This window comes from Mandrillus leucophaeus, unplaced genomic scaffold (assembly GCF_000951045.1).
Source record: "Mandrillus leucophaeus isolate KB7577 unplaced genomic scaffold, Mleu.le_1.0 Scaffold173, whole genome shotgun sequence".
NCBI lineage: Eukaryota > Metazoa > Chordata > Mammalia > Primates > Cercopithecidae > Mandrillus > Mandrillus leucophaeus.
In genome coordinates, this window is record NW_012101732.1 from 2786540 (window position 1) to 2804604 (window position 18065).

The following is an 18065-nucleotide window of genomic DNA, read 5'->3' on the forward strand; positions in this document are numbered from 1 at the left end:
TAAACTGAGAGTGTGGAGACCTTTTGTAACTATAATTCAAAATCCAGACTCAATAAGGAAAAATACTTTAAAAAAATTGACTGCATAGAAAAACTTTAAAAGTCTTATGGAAAAGAGCTCATAAGTAAAAAGATAAATGATAAAAAAATTTTTTGTCACATAGAAAAAATTAATATCTTTATCAAAGGCCTATAAAAAATAGTGATGAGAAAGATCAACCCATTAGAAAAATGGACAAGAGATAAGAAAGGTTCAGGGAAAAGGAAATGTAAATAACCTTGAATAACTGAGAACATGAGCAGCCTCACCTGTAAGGAAATAAATTTTCATTAAAATTAGCCCGAGATGGAATTTCTCACCTACTAGCTTGACAGAGATCCAAAAGTTTGACATTATCTCTGCTGGAAAGGCTGTGGGGAAATCTGCTCTCATACGTTGCTGGTGGGAATGTAAAATGGCCCAACCCAATGAAGGGAATAGCAATATGTAACAAAATTACATATGCATTTATTTATCCATTAACTCAATAATCCCACTGTTTGGAAACCATCCCAAAGTTTCACTGGGACACTATGTGTCCATCCTGACATAAATAAATGATTGAATAAGTAAATGTGGGAGAAGGAACTATGTATTTCCCCCCAAAAATAATGATTAATAAATGTAGAAGGAATGAGGGAAATAGAAAATTACTATTAGAATACTGCAGTAACAATCCTAGCAGGTGAGATCCATTAATGAGTGCTAGGTTAGTAGGCAAAAGTTTAAGGAGAAATGAGATACTCACATAAACTCTGGATATCTCCTTCAAAATATTTATTAATTACAAAAGGCAAAAATAGAAGCTTTACAGTGGAGACACCACCTTCACAAGCAATAGAGGTTGGCGTCATCAGTAGTGAGGCACGCTGACATCAGTAATGAAGCATGCTGTTATGATGTGATCAGATGAGAAGACACTTCATCTCATGGTATTCTTAACTAAAATCTTCGACCTCAGTCTAATTATCAGAAACCATCGGACAAATCCAAATGATATGCGTGGTCAAATACCTCATCTGTACTCCTCAGAAGTGTCAGGGTCATGAAAGATAAGGAAAGTGAGAACTTTCACAGCCAGGAGGAGACAGTGAAAGCATGATGTTAGCTAAATGTGCTGTGGGATGCACGATTAGATCCTGGAACAGAGAAAGGACATTAATGAGAAAACTGGAGGAATCTGGAGAAAGCCTGTTGTTTAATTAGTAATAGTGTCCCAATGTTAATTTCTTGTTTTGATCATTGCGCCATGATTACGAAAGATGTCAAGCTTAGGGGAGGCTGGGTAAAGGGTCTCCAGGAACTCTGTTGCAGCTCTTTACATCTTTGGAACTCTTGTGTAAGTCTAAAATTATTTCAAAGTAAAGTAGTTACAAAAAATAAGAAATGGGGTCATTATATGTAGGGAAAGGAGGCAGAGAGCAAGATGGAAGGGACGGGGAGAAGCTAAATTTCTCAAAATACCCTGCTGTGTAGCTTTGACTCTGATTATATAAAATATTGTAAAAGTATTTTATATAATAATAAAAACAAAATTTAACTTAAAAAGCAAGTCTTAAACATTGTGAGTAAAATGAAATAAATGATTCTAACTGTATATCAAATTGGTGACCTAACTACATGGAGAGGAACAATTTCAAGAGATTTCAAAACAGTTGTTTGATGGGGATGTAACCTAAGGGCAAAACAGACTGCACAAACTGCAGTTTTCAAGTATTCTATTGTTGGTAGTAGGGATGATCTTGTGATTCTGAGGCTGTTACTAGTGTTTAATAATGACAGTGAAACACATAAAATATGTTTAATTCTGTAAGTTTATAATGATATTTGGAAAAAACAACTTAGTCATTTTTGTAGAATGTTAGAGAATCAACTCTTTATTTTTGAAAATCGGTAAATTAAGACCAAGAATCAAGTAATTGTTCTATCTTTATTTTTTAATTTTTTTGAGAGATGGGGTCTAGCTACCCAGGTTGGCATGCCTTGGAGCCTCCCTTCATAGCTCACTGCAACCTCGAACTCCTGGGCTCAAGCAATTTTCTTACCTCAGGAGAGAGTAGATAGTCCTTTCTACTATCTTCCAAGTAGATAGGACTATAGGCAAGCACCACTATGCCTGGCTAATTTTTTGAAAAAAGTTTTAAATAGAAACAGGATTTCTCTTTGTTGCCTAGGCTGGTCTCAAACTCCTGGCCTCAAGTGATCTTCCCACCCTGACTTCCCAAAATGCTGGGAATACAAGCATGAGCGACCATACCCAGCCTTATTCTACCTTTAACAACAAAACAAAACAAAACAGAACAAAACAAAACCCTGTGTAAACATAACCAAACATTTGATGAGGGGAAGTTTTTTCTTTTGAAATATTTCAACTAACCCGTGAAAAATAAGAATATTACCATGTTGCAGCCTTCTAGTGGTGTCATGGGTTTAACAATGATCATCAGTTACTGCTGACCTTACATAAAAGAGACCACCATCCAAATCATGTCTCCTGAAAGAACTGCCCAATATCACCCATGCAGCATTCTTGACAAAAAGGGAACCTGAATCTACTTAAACATTTGTATTTATATCCAATGACCAGTTTACAGAAAACACCATGGATGGAGGAACATTGGTCAATTCCATGGTGATACAATCAGCGAAACTTAGATTGCTGACAGCTCTGTAAGGCAAAACCCCTGCTGTCTTCAACAAATAACTACAAGGGGAGAAAAGCTAGAAATGGAGGAAGAGCATATGGGTTTTAAGTCTTATGAGACACATTAATCAGTTGTAGTGTGTGAACCTCATTTAGATTTGATTTGAACAAACCTAAAAAATGAGGTAATTGGGGAAATTTAAACATTGTCTAGACCTTTGATGATATTAAGGATTTATTGTAAAGTTTTTGAGTGCGACAGGAGCATTGTAGTTCTTTTTTGGATGAGTTTTATTTTTTAGAGATACAGTATGAAATATTTATAGGGGAAATAATTATTTCAGGATTTGCTTCAGAATAATCCCAGAGCAGGGCATGGAGTATGTGGGAACATAGTCCAAGAAAGTCTGGCCATGATTCAACCTACAGAATGGGAGAAAATTTTTGCCATCTATCCATCTGACAAAAGGCTAATATCCAGAATCTACAAGGAACTTAAACAAATTTACAAGAAAAAAACAACCCCATCAAAAAGTAGGCAAAGGATATGAACACATACTTCTCAAAAGAAGACATTTATGTGGCCAACAAACATATGAGAAAAAGCTCATCATCAGTGGTCATTAGAGAAAAGCAAATCAAAACCACAATGAGACACCATCTCACGCCAGTTAGCATGGTGATCATTAAAACATCAGGAAACAACAGATGGTGGAGAGGATGTGGAGAAATAGGAATGCTTTTACACTGTCGATGGGAGTGTAAATTAGTTTACCCATTGTGGAAGACAGTGAGGAGATTCCTCAAGGATCCAGAACCAGAAATACCATTGGACCCAGCAATCCCATTACTGGGCATATACCCAAAGGATTATAAATAATTGTACGTAAAGACACATGCACACACACGTATGTTTATGGCAGCACTATTCACAATAGCAAAGACTTAGAACCAATCCAAATGCCCATCAATGATAGACTGGATAAAGAAAATGCGGTATGCATGCACCATGGAATACTATGCAGCCATAAAAAAGGATGAGTTCATATCCTTTGCAGGGACATGGATGAAGCTGAAAACCATCATTCTCAGCAAATTAACACAGGAACAGAAAACCAAACACCACATGTTCTCACTCATAAATGGGAGTTGAACAATGGGAACACATGGACACAGGGAGGGGAACATCACACACCAGGGCCTGTTGGGGGTAGGGGGCTAGGGGAGGGACAGCATTAGGAGAAATACCTAATGTAGATGATGAGTTGATGGGTGCAGCAAACCACCATGGCACACGTATACCTATGTAACAAACCTGCATGTTCTGCACATGTACCCCAGAACTTACAATTAAAAAAGGAAAGACTTGCCATGATTGATAATTGCTGAAATTGGTTAGTGGATGCATGGAGGTTTATTAGACCTGTCTCTCTGCTTTTGTGTGTTTAATTTTTTTTTTTTTTATAAAAATTCTTTTAAAAAGAGTTTTGGAGTCTGACAGACTTAACTTTGAATCCTCTGTCACCTGTAAACTACTTGCCCTTGAGCCATTGTTTAACCCTCATGGCTTAGTGTTCTCGTCTGTACAGTAGGCTAATAATGCCTGAGAGCTCAGAAGCACTGAGAGAAACCATGTGCAAAATGCTGTGGCCTGAATGAGTCCCCTGGAGGCCCTCAGAAAATGGCAGCTGCTATGATTATTGCAGATGTTGATGACGATCACTGTTACATCTTCATCTATGCAAAAACAATTAATCACCTAGTGTTTCAAGTATTAATACATACTGGAAGAATTTACTCTTCATTAACAAAATAGACACTTGAATGTCAATTACTGATGTAAAACTCAATCCATCTTGTCAGTCGGTGCTTTTATAAATGCATGCAGTGATGCCCTATCTCCACTGAAGGCCTCGCTTCCAGCAGATGCTAGCATCTTATGCAGAGCCATGAACACAACAGAAATAGTTGACATAAAGCCAGGTAGTTGACTCCATACTCATCTCCATGAGATGGTGAGCAGCCAGGAAGCTGCCATGCAGGGGTCACCAGTGGAGTAACAAGCCTCCTCTTCCAGCAATGTGCATGTCACCTGGCTCCCAGGAATGCCTTGCAACAAGTACCACCCTTCCTGACAGCAATTATGACATGCTTTCCCCAGAATGAGGAGAAACCTTTCAGGCTGCGTCCTGTCCTTTCACAGGCTCAGGCATTGCCTGGATCTACTGACGGCTAATCTGTTGCCTCATGGTACTGAGAACAAAATATTCTTTTTGTTCATTTATGCATTGATTGAATATTTTTAGGGTGTCTGCTGTATGTCAGGATGGAAACACCTAAACGGACTTGGCCAGTTGGCTGTGAAGAAATATTATATGCTATTCTGAACCTCTATGTCATTTACTGGTATGTGCTTATAGAGCATAACTTGACTCCTGTACATTTTGTCTGAAGTCCTTCTTTTTGTTCTTCTTGATTGGTGACATTCATGCATCCATCCTTATAGTTTTGCTTGCACTTTCCATCCCTTCCAGAAAGAGATAATTATTAACATCTAGTTCTATAAAAATTCTGTTCCACCTCTTCTCTCTTTGAGGCACGAGGTACCTGTGAATGCCACTTTAACTCCTCCTACCCTCACAAGTCTTGGTTTTGTGCAAATATATTTCTTGTAGTCAGTTTTGTTTCTTACACCTTCATGTACGAATAAGAATGGCGTGGCTGGGCGTGGTGGCTCACACTTTGGGAGGCTGAGGCAGGTGGATCACAAGGTCAGGAGATGGAGACCATCCTGGCCAACATGGTGAAACCCTGTCTCTACAAAAATACAAAAATTAGCTGGGTGTGGTGGTACATGCCTGTAATCCCAGCTACTCGGGAGGCTGAGGCAGGAGAATCGCTTGAACTCAGGAGGTGGAGCTTGCAGTGAGCCAAGATCACGCCACTGCACTCCAGCCTGGGTGACAGAGCGAGACTCCATCTCAAAAAAAAAAAAAAACAAAAAACAAAAAACAATGGCACAAATAGCTAAGATTTGCTGAACTCTTACTCTGCCAGGACCTGCGCTGTCCATGTGCTGTGTGATCACTGGTTCTCTCCCTTCCACCATCAGCTGCCCTGTGGCTGTGCCCCTTCCTCTGTATAATCACCCGCCCTACCCCTTCAACCCTCAGCTGCCCCGTGGCTATGCCCCTTCCTCTGTTGGCCACATGGCACCCAATCCCCAGGGTAAGGCACAGATCAGAGGTAGTGTTGGTAGCAGCAGGAGGAGACAGAGGAGCCGTTAGAAAAGCGTATGCAAGAATATCTGAGCTGGTCAAGTCTCTAATTGTGAACAGCATACATAAACTCTGTTTCCCACCACAAAAATGTACAGCAGGGGCTTTTTACCAAAGCCGGTTTTTAAAGGTCTTGATCCTCACAGAGAATTTTTCTCTTTGGGAAGTGTATTTATGGGAGCAACTGGTTCCTCAGGGGTGCCAGGTAAACGAGATGTTGCAATGTATTGCTTTCTTATATGTATTTGTTCTATCTTAATACATATTCTTGGAACTTCTGAGCAACAGTCGATCTTTTAGGAGATGACTTAGATATTATGTTTTTATTTAGACAGCAACAGAAGCTCCTGAGGAGCCCTCCACCCAGTATCTCCACATCACAGAGGCCGAAGAAGATGCTCAAGGGACACAGGCAGCAGTGGCCGCACTCCAGGACCTGAGATACACCTCTGAGAGTGGTGAGGACACCTGCTCTTCCCTTGCCATCTCAGAACTGTCTTTCCTAGACATGCTGAATGAATGCATTTGCAGATGAATGATGTCCATCAGGTGATCTACTTCCGAATCCCTGACCCAGCGTTCAGACTGCAGAAGCAGCCCCGTTGTCAGGCACCAGAGATCTCTGCCTCCAGAAATGCTCTAGAAGAAAGCCAAAGCAGAGGGGAGGCCTTACAACAGGACTGCAAGATTCCCCCGCATCTTATCACATTTAATTCTCAGAGCAGCCTTGTGAGGGGAGGAGATCTCATTATTCTCACTTCACGGATGCGGAAGGTTGCTTTTCATTGTTAATGGTTGGCTAATAGTTCATGGTTGTTAGTGGTTGGCTGAAGGTCACCCACTTTAGGATGTTGGAGCTCATCCTGGAATCTGGGTCACCTAACTTCTTGTCATGGCATCGTCCCATTCCGTGATTCCTCAGGGACATCTCCTCCAGGGCCTACAGGGGCCAGGCAGGCAGTGGCAGGAGGTGGTGTGGGCTCAGTGAGTGGTAGAGAGTGGCAGAGACTCTGGCGTGTGGGAGTTCACTTTGCAGACCTGCAAGGCCAGGTCACTCATTCTCCAAGTCCTTCCCAAAAGGCGCAGTCAGGATTTTTATATGAAATGTCATGATTTTCAAATGTTAGATCAGTTCTAAAAAAAAAAAAAGCCACTGTACCAGCCTAGTGGCAGTTGGGGCATTATGCTTAGAAAACAGTTTTTCTTGATGCTGTTTTTAAAAGATGAACAAAACACAAGCTAATGTTTCATACCACAGCCCTGTACAAGGGCAGAGGTCAAAGCAGGTTGGGTTAAAGAGGAAACATTAGGTAAAATGCAATGGTGATAGGAAATAGGAGTTAGGAAGACACCATTTTTCCCCAGTTCTTAAGCCCCCAAACTCCAGATTGTAAGGAAGCTGCACAGAAAACTCCTGTGGGCCAGTTGGTTTAGGGAAGACTAATTGGCAGGGCTGTGTTCACTGCCTGCTGAGCTGCAGGGAATTCGGGAGGCAGCGCCTCCACTTCTGCAGACGGGAGAGTCGAGGCCCAGGCTGTTAAACATGGCTCTCCGCGCTGAGGTCCTGTCAGAACTTGAGTTTCCTTCAGGACTTGAGTTTCCTACAATGATCCAGTGACATCAGTGATTGCTCAGGAGCTGCAAGATGCAGCCCGTCTGTCTTCATCCCCTATGAGCACACACACAGCACATACGCACACACACACACCCCAACACACACACAGGCTGATGCTCAGACTCATTCACTCTCTCACATCTTCTAAGGCCCTCCAATGTCTCTTCATAGCTCTTAACTTTGCAGCTGAAAAGGCCAGGTTCAGCTTCTCTGGCTCCTGCCTGGCCGTGTCACTGTCTCTTGCCACCACACCCCTGGGCTGTGCTGCCCTCAGCCAGATCTGCAGCTCTCAGAAGGGACACACACTCCAGTGCTCCCTGGGGTATGGCCTGGTTTCTTCTCCCTCACAGCCTTTTTCTGCCAAACTCATCCTCATCTGCAGTACTCAGACTGCAGGTCACCTCCTGAGAACACCCCCCTTTTCTGCACTGTTTCCTAATTGCACTCCTGACATGGGACCTGCCAGGTTCTGTAAGGATTTGCTTACAGTCTGGCTTAGGAGCCTGTGTGCCCTGGGAGGAGTTGGGGGGTGAGGGGGAAGGGGTAGGACTTTGTCTTTATTCTTATCAGGAGCAATAGTTCCTAGGGTTTGATAAATGGTCATTGAGGGAGTCTGTGGATGCGGAATTAGAACCTCGCCTCAGTAAGTTGCACAGGTAAATGTTTTTGTCCTTGCATGTTCAGAGTGGTTGGCTGCAAGGTGCATTTGCACCATTTCCCTTAAGGGACATGTGTTTGGGGAGTACCAGGCGATGCATTGTGAATATAAGCTGGCCACTGCCTCAGCCACCGGCTTGTCCTACCTTCTGCATGAGACACGTTGAGTTCCCCTTCTCTTATCTCTTATTGATTGACTCACATTGGAACACGGCCCACAAAAAGCTGCCCATGAGGATGAAAATGTTGGCAGAGCCTGCAAAATATTATGCTAAGGTGGAGATCAAGCAGTCATTTCTCTTTTAGTAAATTAATGATCAGGGTCAGGGTATGCTCAGGACGGTTGCAGATGGCCTGGCAGATGGTGGGAGCAGGCAGGGATACTAAATAGCTGCCCTGATGATGCAGAATCCCGTCTTTAGAGATGGTTAAAATAGAACCCCCAGCTTCAGTTGGTTTGGAGTTCTAAAGCCCACTGGTTGAATAATTGAGACATCCTTGGATGTTTTGCCCATAACTTGTGGAATTTCTTGGCACACACTTTCATTGAGTGTGCAGCTGAACGGGCTGGCTGGCACTCCTCAGGAGTTCAGCTTCGAGGGCAGCCACGTGTCCGCATGTTAGGACTCAGAGAACATGGGTTCGAGTTCTGGCTTTGTGGTGTAACTGACTCAGTGACCCAAATGAGGATCCTACAAAATGCAAATAACATCTCAATGTCCCATCCTCACAGGGTTGCTTAGGGTTTTGAGATAATTCTTATAGAAAATGCTTTATAAGCTATAAAGCACCATACAGATTATTTCTGTTGTCAAAATGAGCGATTACAGAGAGCCCATGCATCCTGTGGAGAAGGCATCACCCAAGGGAACAGACGGGCTGGTTTTGCATTCCATGTCCTTCAGCACCAGTGGCCTGAATGGTGTCCTCTTTGCTTCTTCCTCTTAAGGCGACCGACTGGACCCCACAGCCGTGAACATCCTGCAGCAGATCATTGAGCTGGGCGCCGAGACCCACGACGCCACTGCCCTTGCCTCGGTGGTTGCCATGGCACCAGGGACAGTGACTGTGGTTAAACAGGTAGGGACCCTCCTGTGAGTATTCATCCCTGTGTGTCTCACAGTCAGGTTCTCTCCTCTTCCGTGTGTTTCTAAGTCTTTAACTTACCTGAGGTAGAACTTGGAATGAAATTGGTCAGTCTCACACCTTTTCTTTTCTACCTCTGATCTCATGGGAGTGCTTCTTCAATAGCTCTATATGTGGGAGGTGTTTGGGGGAGAGGTATAGTATATTTAAAAAAAAATTCTGGAAACTCTCCGTTCATTTTCTTTCAAAGATTCCCAGAGTGAGAATGAGCATGATGTGGACCATTGAGACACATCTCTGGTGAAAGCAGCTCTCAGTGCCTAAGTCCCCATCAGTAAATTGAGCTAGTAGGATGCATGGGGGTAGCCAGAGAAGCCAGGAGGATTTCCCAGTGGACTAGCCTTCCTAAATAGTAAACACCTGATCAGATCAACACAGGATACTGCTCTGGTAGGAAGAGATGGTCAGTTTTGGAATAAAGGTTACTCCACTTAATTAATCCTTTATCTGCTTGGCTCATTTCCTTTTCTGTCCTCAGTGGAGACTTTACCATCTGTTAAAATGCAATGTGTTTGATAATTAGGTCATCCTTTTAATCTGTTTATACCTATCTCTCTATCTACTACCTGTTGTTTCATTTTACAAAAGATTTTAGCTGGCTTACACAAATACTTTAAAAACAGAAAACCAAAATAGTAAATGCATCAAAACCAGGGAAATTTGTAATCTGAAATCAAAGTTCAAGTTCACAGAGAAAGTAGAAATGCAAACCATGGAGTTTCTCACATTTACCCACTCCTGTATTGACTCATTTGGTATTTATTGAGTGCCTACTGTTGTCAGGCAGAGTTCTAGTTGCTGGGGTCTAGGAGAGAACCAGTGTCTGCCATCATGGTGGTTACTTTCCAATGGGGAAAAGGATAAAGCACGAATAAACCAGTATGACATAAAGGATGTCAGATGGTGAACAAGTGCCAGGAGAAAAGTAAAGCAAGAGAAGCAGGAGAGGAGTGGGATCCAGGAGTGTGGGTTGGGATGATTTTGTAAAGGGTTGTTGGGGAAGATCTCTGACATGTGAGGAGAGACCTGGAAGAGGTGTGTATTACTAGAGTTGTCTGAAATTGATTAAATTTGTTACCGAATTGTATAACAGAAAACAGAAAGGAGGCGTTAAACAGTTAATTCAGGAAGGGTGTTAGCTTTTCCTGGCACTAACAAGATATTTCTTAATGAGGCACTGACATAGGGACATCTGAGTGATGTGTCCCTGGTGGCCTCATGAGCCAGGAGGGGACATCCCAGTGCTATCTCCACAACTGTCCCCTGAGTGTGCCCAGGGCACAATGCAAAGCATGAAATTCAGGCCAAGTAATTCTCTGGGGGAATTAGTAAGTACATTCGGTTTCAGCCCTTGAGTTTCTTGACCTACGGACAAGACTTAGCATATCTAGATGAATGTTTGGATTGCATGTCCTAAAATCCCTCCTCCACAGTGTGGTTTCTCTCAGGAGTCGAGCTGGAGAGTCAGCAGCGGGATGCTTCAGTCTGTAGCAATCTGGTGTCTGCATTGGCTGAGAAAAGATTCATATCCTTCCAGGCTAAGTACCTTTTTAGCTTTTCTTGGTGTTTACTAGGTTGCCGTCTTCAGATTGTCTTATGAATCTCTTCCGAAACTCCTCATTTGCATCTTGACATGTGGAGTCCCCAGCTGGACCTGGTGCTTTAGGAGGGTCTCTCTGGGATGGTATCAGGAGGAATTTGAATGTTTCATACACGTGAAACCCTTTTGAGGGTGCAGGAAGGCGCCTCTGACTGTGACTTGTGTCTTCTAAGAACTAAATTGATCTGCTGCTGCTGGGAGACATGATTTATTGAGCCTCGCAGGCAGTGCAGTGATACACGAGGTCACAGGGTTTGGGTTACAGCTTAGATGTGCTTCGAGGCATTAGACTGACAGCACAACAAGGGATGAGGCAGATAAGCATCCAGAACCACCAGTGTCAACAAGCTAAACGTGTTTGCAGGAGGAGAAGAGTGCCGCCCTTCCGAGGATCTTCTTTCTTATTGCAAACACAGCAAAGAGTGCTGTTGAACACAGTCGTGGGGAACTGCATTTGGAAATGTTCCCCAAGAAGGTGTATGTCCTGGCCATTATCTTGTCTGCCTGGCCCTGCACCCCGCTCAAGGCAGCTCTTGATAAATGACAGAGAGGAGAGTGGATGAACAGACCGATGGGTGGGTAGACGCTAAGCACCACTCCTATAGCAAAGGAAATGAAGTGTTTCAGGCTCTCCCAGGTGAAAGGATGCCCTCTGAATTCCATTGTCCTATAGTTTAAATTGAAATATAGCTGTATTTATTAGAAAAATTGGTTTCAACGTTTTTCTTTTAATTAAACTCTGGCTTAGGGTTTTTTAGTCAAGAAATTATGCCCGCTTGATAACTGTGCTGAAGCACTGACATGTGAACCCTGGTGCACCAGCTGAAAAGAGGAAAGCTTTTCCTCCTGTGGGAGGCACCTTGATATCGGGGGCTTTCTCTTGCTCCAACCCAAGACATCACACATAGTAGTTGCTTAATACGTGTTACGAAATAGAATTGACTATGTTGGAGGTTTTGATTCTTCAGCTGTATCCTATAAATCAGTATTGCCGGAGAGAAAAAAGCAAGAATTCCTCATCATAAAGTGTGTGATTTATATTGCAGAACAATGTTTCAAATTACTATGGGATAGCATGTTTTGAGATCTTTTTATATCTCTTTTATATACATCTTCCACAAGACCAAAAACAAAACAAATTCTACATTGTACATAGTTGCTTCTGGAGGGTTAAACATTTCAAAATTTATTTCTCATATAAACAAATAGATATATACTCTATTTATAATTTTCGTGATTTATTAATGTTAACTGAAAAAATCTTATATATCAAAATTCATCAATAATCACTGAAAGTGATTAATCCCAAGTCTTTTGGAGTTTTTAGCTTCTGGGATGAAAGTAATGGCAGGCCTGGTGTGGGGCTGGCAGTGTTGGAGAGAAGAGAGCTGGGAAAAAAACTGTTTGCTTCTTGCTCTTTGAAGAGACAAGGAAAAGATTTTGCCCATAATTGAGGCCATTTAAATTCTCTGTTGGACGCAGAAATGTGTCTTCAATGACTTCTCGTCACTTTCTCTCTTTTCTTGAGTGTCATCATTAAAAATAGATTCACGGGGCCTGAGCATCTCCAAACGCTCAGAAAGAATCACGCTTGCGTGCCGCGCTTCCAGCCCGGCAGAAGGGCCCACGTGAGAACCTGAGTGCCACTAAGTGTGTGTTTGTTAAACCTAACAGTTTTCATTAAATAAGGTGATTCCTTTTGTTATTGTTGTTAAATCTTGCGTTAAGGTTTTACGAGGAGGAAATTTGTATTCGATAAATAGAACTGCCTAAGAAGGTAGATGGAAGACAGCTAGCCGCACAGGAAATGCTATCATGAGCATCTCTGAGTCAAAATTAGTTATTTAAAGGAAAAGAAAAACCGAAGAAAATAACAGCAACCGTCATCACCAGTGGCTCATGCCTTAAATCACTCGTGGATGTTCTTATGGATTGGATTTTATTTTAGACTCGAAGGGGTGGCGTGCCCCTCCACACCTGTGGGTATATCTTGTCAGGTGGGACAAGAGACTGAGAAAAGAAATAAGACACAGAGACAAAGTATAGAGAAACAACAGTGGACCCAGGAGACCAGCACTCAGCATACCAAGGGCTGCACCGGCACCGGTCTCTGAGTTCCCTCAGTTTTTATTGATTATTATTTTCACTATCTCAGCAAGAGGAATGCGGTAGGAGAGCAGGGTGATAATAAGGTCAGCAAAAACATGTGAGCAAAAGAATCTATGTCATAATTAAGTTCAAGGGGAGGTTACTATGCCTGGATGCGCACGTAGTCTAGATTTATGCTTTTCTCCGCCCAAACATCTCAGTGGAGTAAAGAATAACAAAGCAGCATTGCTGCCAACATGTCTCGCCTCCCGCCATAGGGCGGTTTTTCTCCTATCTCAGAATTGAACAAATGTACAACAGAGTTTTATACCGAGACCTTCAGTTCCCAGGGGCAGGCAGGAGACAGAGGCCTTCCTCTTTTACTAATCCACCTCAGCACAGACGCTTTACGGGTGTCGGGCTGGGGGACAGTCGGATCTTTCCCATCCCACGAGGACATATTTCAGACTATCACATGGGGAGTAACCGTGGACAATACCCGGCTTTCCAAGGCAGAGGTCCCTGCGGCTCTCCGCAGTGCATTGTGCCCCTGGTTTATTGAGACTAGAGAATGGCGATGACTTTTCCCAAGCATACTGCTTGTAAACGTTTTGTTAACAAGGCACATCCTGCACAGCCCTAGGTCCCTTAAACCTTGATTCCATACAACACATGTTTTTGTGAGCTCAAAGTTGGGGCAAACTGGCTAGGGCAAAGTTACAAATTAATAGCATCTCAGCAAACCAATTGTTCAAGGTACAGGTCAAAGTGGAATTTCGTATGTCTTCCCTTTCTACATAGCTACAGTAACAGTCTGATCTCTCTCTCTTTTCCTTACACAAAGTAACACTGTATTTATGATTGACAGGCACTCATTTAGTAGGCATTTACTGAGCAACTGCCATGTGTTCACTCTCTGGTTGTGTTGATTTCCTATCGCCACTGCCACAAATTACCACAAATTTATGGTTTGAAACAACACAAACTTATACTGTCTTACAATTCTGGAGGTCAGAAGTCTGTAGTGGTTCCTGTGCTAAAATCAAGGTGTCGAGAGAGCTAGTGTTTCTGGGAAAGATTCCTTTCTTGCCTTTTTTGGCATCTAGAGGCCACCGCACTCCTTGACCCAAGGCTCCCTTCCTGCATCCCCAGAACCGCCAACGGCAGGCTAAGTTCTCACATCCACCCACTCTGACCTCTGCTTCCAGAGTCAAATTGCCAGCCTTCCTACTCCCTTTTTTAAGGGCCCTTCTGATGACATTGGACCCACCCAAATAATCCAGGACTATCCATCTGGGATGGCTTCTCCATCACCAGATCCTTAATGTGATCACATCTGCACATTCTTCTTTGCTATGTAAGGCCACATATTCACAGGCCTCAAAGATGAGGATGTGGACATCTTTGGTTGAGGGCCATGGGCATCACTGTGCCCACCAATCGGCTACAGAATTAAGATAGTTCCCACTCTTAAGAGGCAAATGGTCTAACAAGGGAAATGACTTATTTTTTCATACAACAAATACTCCTTGAGCTGCTTTTACCAGCCAGACACTGTTCTCAACACTTGGGATAGTTCAGTGAACGAATCAGACGGATGATATGGTTGAGAAGCTTACGTTTTAATTGGGGTAGATAGCCAATTCACACACATGTAATAAGGAAATTATAATAGTACGTTAGCAGCAAAAAGTGCAGTGGAAAAAAGAACAAGCAGAACTGGCTGAGAGGTATGGAAAATGCAGCCTTAAACAGGCAGTTCCAATCGAGAGTGATGAATGCTTCAAGGAGGTGGCCCAGGGACCCAGGAGTGCTATGGGGAGCACCAGGGGCCCATGGACCTGGGTCTGGGGTAGGGGCAGGTGCTGAGCAGGGAGGCTTTGTGAGTGTAGGGTGGGAGCAGGGGCTTGTGGCTGGTGCCAGCTGGGTGACTGGAGGCAGAGGTAGGGGTGGTGGAAGAGGCCCTGCATAGAGTAATGACTTGCCTGGTTGTAACATGGGACAGGGATTCCAAGCCTCAGAATTATCTCAGCCTGGTCTCTCCCTTCTGCCTACTGGGAATCCAAACAGTTTGTGGCCTTATGGCATATCCTAGGGCATAATGTCCTTTTGCCATCGGCTTCCTGACCTATGTTACCCTCTTGAAGTCACACTGGCATTTTTAACAAGTGACAATATATTGGTTTTTGCAAATAGTGAACCTGCACTGAGCATTCCTGCCCTTTGATATTTAGCAGAACAATCTGTGCCTGTCTAAGACTGTCACTGACATTTGTCTTGGCCTGTGGTTCCTGGGTCCACCAAGCCAGCTACGGCACCATGCCCTTTCTTCTTTCCCTGGGGGTGTTTTAAGTAATAAGTACACCATATGATGACACTGCATCTTCTTTTTAAGAAGGTCAGGATGATTGAACAGTTTGCCTTTGTGATAATCTTCGGTCTTTCTGAGTTTTGTGTGTTTTTTAAATTTTGTGTTGTTTTTACTGCTGAGGGTTTACCCTAAACAGCAGACTGGGGGTGCTGGGGCATTGTGGGGTATCAGCCTCAGAGGATGGGGAAGGGAGTTGGGCTCCCAGTGAAGTGGTGTGAGTCATTCGTTCATTGTAGAAGTTGCTTTTCAGTCCATGTGCATGTATGAATGGACAGGACATTCCCCTGTGTATAAGAGCTCACCTGATACAGTCTTGTCCAAGTGAGGCTGTCGAGCAGCATGCACTTTGCCAAGCCTGCTTCTCTGTGACTCAGTCACCATTCCTGCTTTACTGAGACCTGATAAGAAATACATTGTGTTTGTCAGAGTTGCTCAGAGAAACAGAACTCACAGGGGTGTGTGTATGTGTTTGTGTGCGTGTGTGTGTGTGTAAAAGAAGGAGTTGGCTGATGTGACTGTGGAAGCTGACAAATCCCAATGTCTGCTGTCAGCAGGCTGGGGTCCCAGGAGAGCCAGTGGTGTGACTCCAGTTTGAAAGCCTGCAGGCTTGGGATGCAGGAAGGGCCAGTGTTTCAGCTTGAGATCAAAGGCAGGAAAAACCAGTGTCCCAGCTTGAAGGCTATTGGGAGGAAGAATTCCCTCCTTTTCAAAAGGGGAGGGTCAACTTTTTTATTCTATTTAGGCCATCAGCTGATTGGATGGGCCCCACCCACACTAGCGAGGGCCATTTGCTTTATTCAGTCTGCCAGTTTAAATGTTATTCTCATCCCAGAACACCATCACAGCCATACCTAGAATAATGTATGACCAAATATCTGGGCACCCATGGCCCAGTCAAGTTGACACATAAAATGAACTATTACACATGTACAAATGTGTTTCAGGGTGTGAGTGTCTCTTTGTCAGTGAAAGGGTGTTATTTGATTCAAGGGTGAAATTCTCAGTTTCACAGAGACAATTTTGGTGGACAGATTTCATGGTGATTTAGTAGCTTCCAGAAAACACATCCATTGGCAGATCCATATTTCTATCACAGTTGAGATTTTGGTTCAAGGTTCAGGAATCAGCTCCATCCTGTGTCTTTGAGAGAGTCACAGCTGAGGACTGTGCCAGCACGGTGCACTGACCCCCAGGAGTCCCCCATGGAGCGCCAGCACTCCACTCAATCCTCCTGGCCATGAGCAAGCAGACCATTGTTGCCACTGCCTGCATGGGAGTAGATGTCCAGTAGGAACTAGTGTTAGCAGCACGCTACGTGGCAGGCCTGTGTCTCTGTCCACATGGGGCATTTCCCCTGCAGCCCGGGAGTTGGCTGCCCCTGGCTTATGAGCCTGGGGTGGGGATGGGGCGTCACACACACTATCTGCCAGTTTTAGTGCCTCCTGGGGTTGCCCCTCTCTTCTGTTGGTTGTTTTCCCTGCAATGTGCTGGACGCTTCCGCACTGTGTGATGGGGCCTCAGTGGGAAAGAGCAATTTGGACTGCCTCAGACCCATGGACACCTGCCTTTTCCCCATGCAGGCTCTTAGCCGGGCACAGCACAGAATTATTCTGCCTTAATCTTGTTCAAAATCCCAAGTGCTCCTCCGACATGCTTTAACCACTGATCAAAATGAAACAAACAGAAAACCAAGCAGGAACCCCAGCATTGCCCAAATCACCCCACCTTCTTCTCCCAACTGCTTCTACACAACCTTTGCCACCTTCAGCCTTCAGGTGGGTCCCCGTGATGGTTGGCAGTGTTGGGAGAAGAGCAGGCAGAGCTCCCACCCTGGGCTCAGCATACAGTGTGAAGTCTGAGAGGGAGCTTAAGTAGCAGTTCTTGCTGGAAGACGTATGTTGGTTGCCACCCAGCGTTGGAATTGCTATTTGTTATTTGCAGTTCATTATTTTTTGCAAGAAAAGGCACTCTACTTCAGTGGAGACCACATACATCAGTTGCCTGTTTGCAAGGAAGTGCATGTCCAGTCTGTCATGTTTTAATTTAAGGCCCTGAGTAATGTAGTCCCCTGACCCCTTTCTCCTGCCCATCTGGACAAGGGCTCCTGGTGGGGAGAAGCCACTCTGCGGAAGGGACTTCTCGGGTGCAGCCTCTGGCTTGAGAGAAGCCTGGTGCCCTGTGGGCCACCTGAAGGGATGCTCAGACCGGCCTCCTCCTGTCGGGGGGACAGATGTTGAACATTTTATAAGACTTGTGACGAAATAATGAGGAGGGGGATCTAGAAAGTGATTTATATGAGGCTTCAAAATCTATTTTTATTTTTACTTTTAAAAGCAAGCGCTCTATTCTACAACTGTGATTGTGATTGTAGTTACACAGCAAAAGATCTGACAGAAGAACCCTATTGGTGCAAGATACTCTTCTAACTCTTTACAGATTGTGGCATAAGAGAGCCTGGCCATCTGAATTGTCTTAAAGTGGGACCGAGGTGAGATCTCTTCTCTAATCCTAGCCACAAAAAGGATTGAATGAAGTCCGTCCCATTTTTCTGTTATCCCTCTAAGCTCAAATAACTGGTGAGTTAATGGAATTTTCCTTTTCTTGTTCCCACAGAGGCACTTTTTTGA

The 18065-nt window shown here is 43.9% G+C and overlaps 1 protein-coding gene across 7 annotated transcripts in view; it reads left to right on the plus strand.

The window, feature by feature from the left end:
• The window catches only part of ZFAT (zinc finger and AT hook domain containing), a 256026-nt gene that overhangs the window by 215311 nt on the left and 22650 nt on the right, over positions 1-18065 (plus strand). For 6 of the 7 annotated variants that reach the window (XR_001005720.1, XM_011977077.1, XM_011977081.1 and 3 more), the window contains 2 exons: positions 6293-6419; positions 9183-9313. The exons of the other annotated variant lie outside the window; for it this stretch is intronic. Coding sequence is in view for 5 of the 6 variants with exons in the window: in XM_011977077.1 (XP_011832467.1) it covers positions 6293-6419; positions 9183-9313 (258 nt within the window). In the remaining variant the exon portion in view is untranslated. The remainder of the gene's footprint in view (positions 1-6292; positions 6420-9182; positions 9314-18065) is intronic. 7 annotated transcript variants of the gene reach the window in all.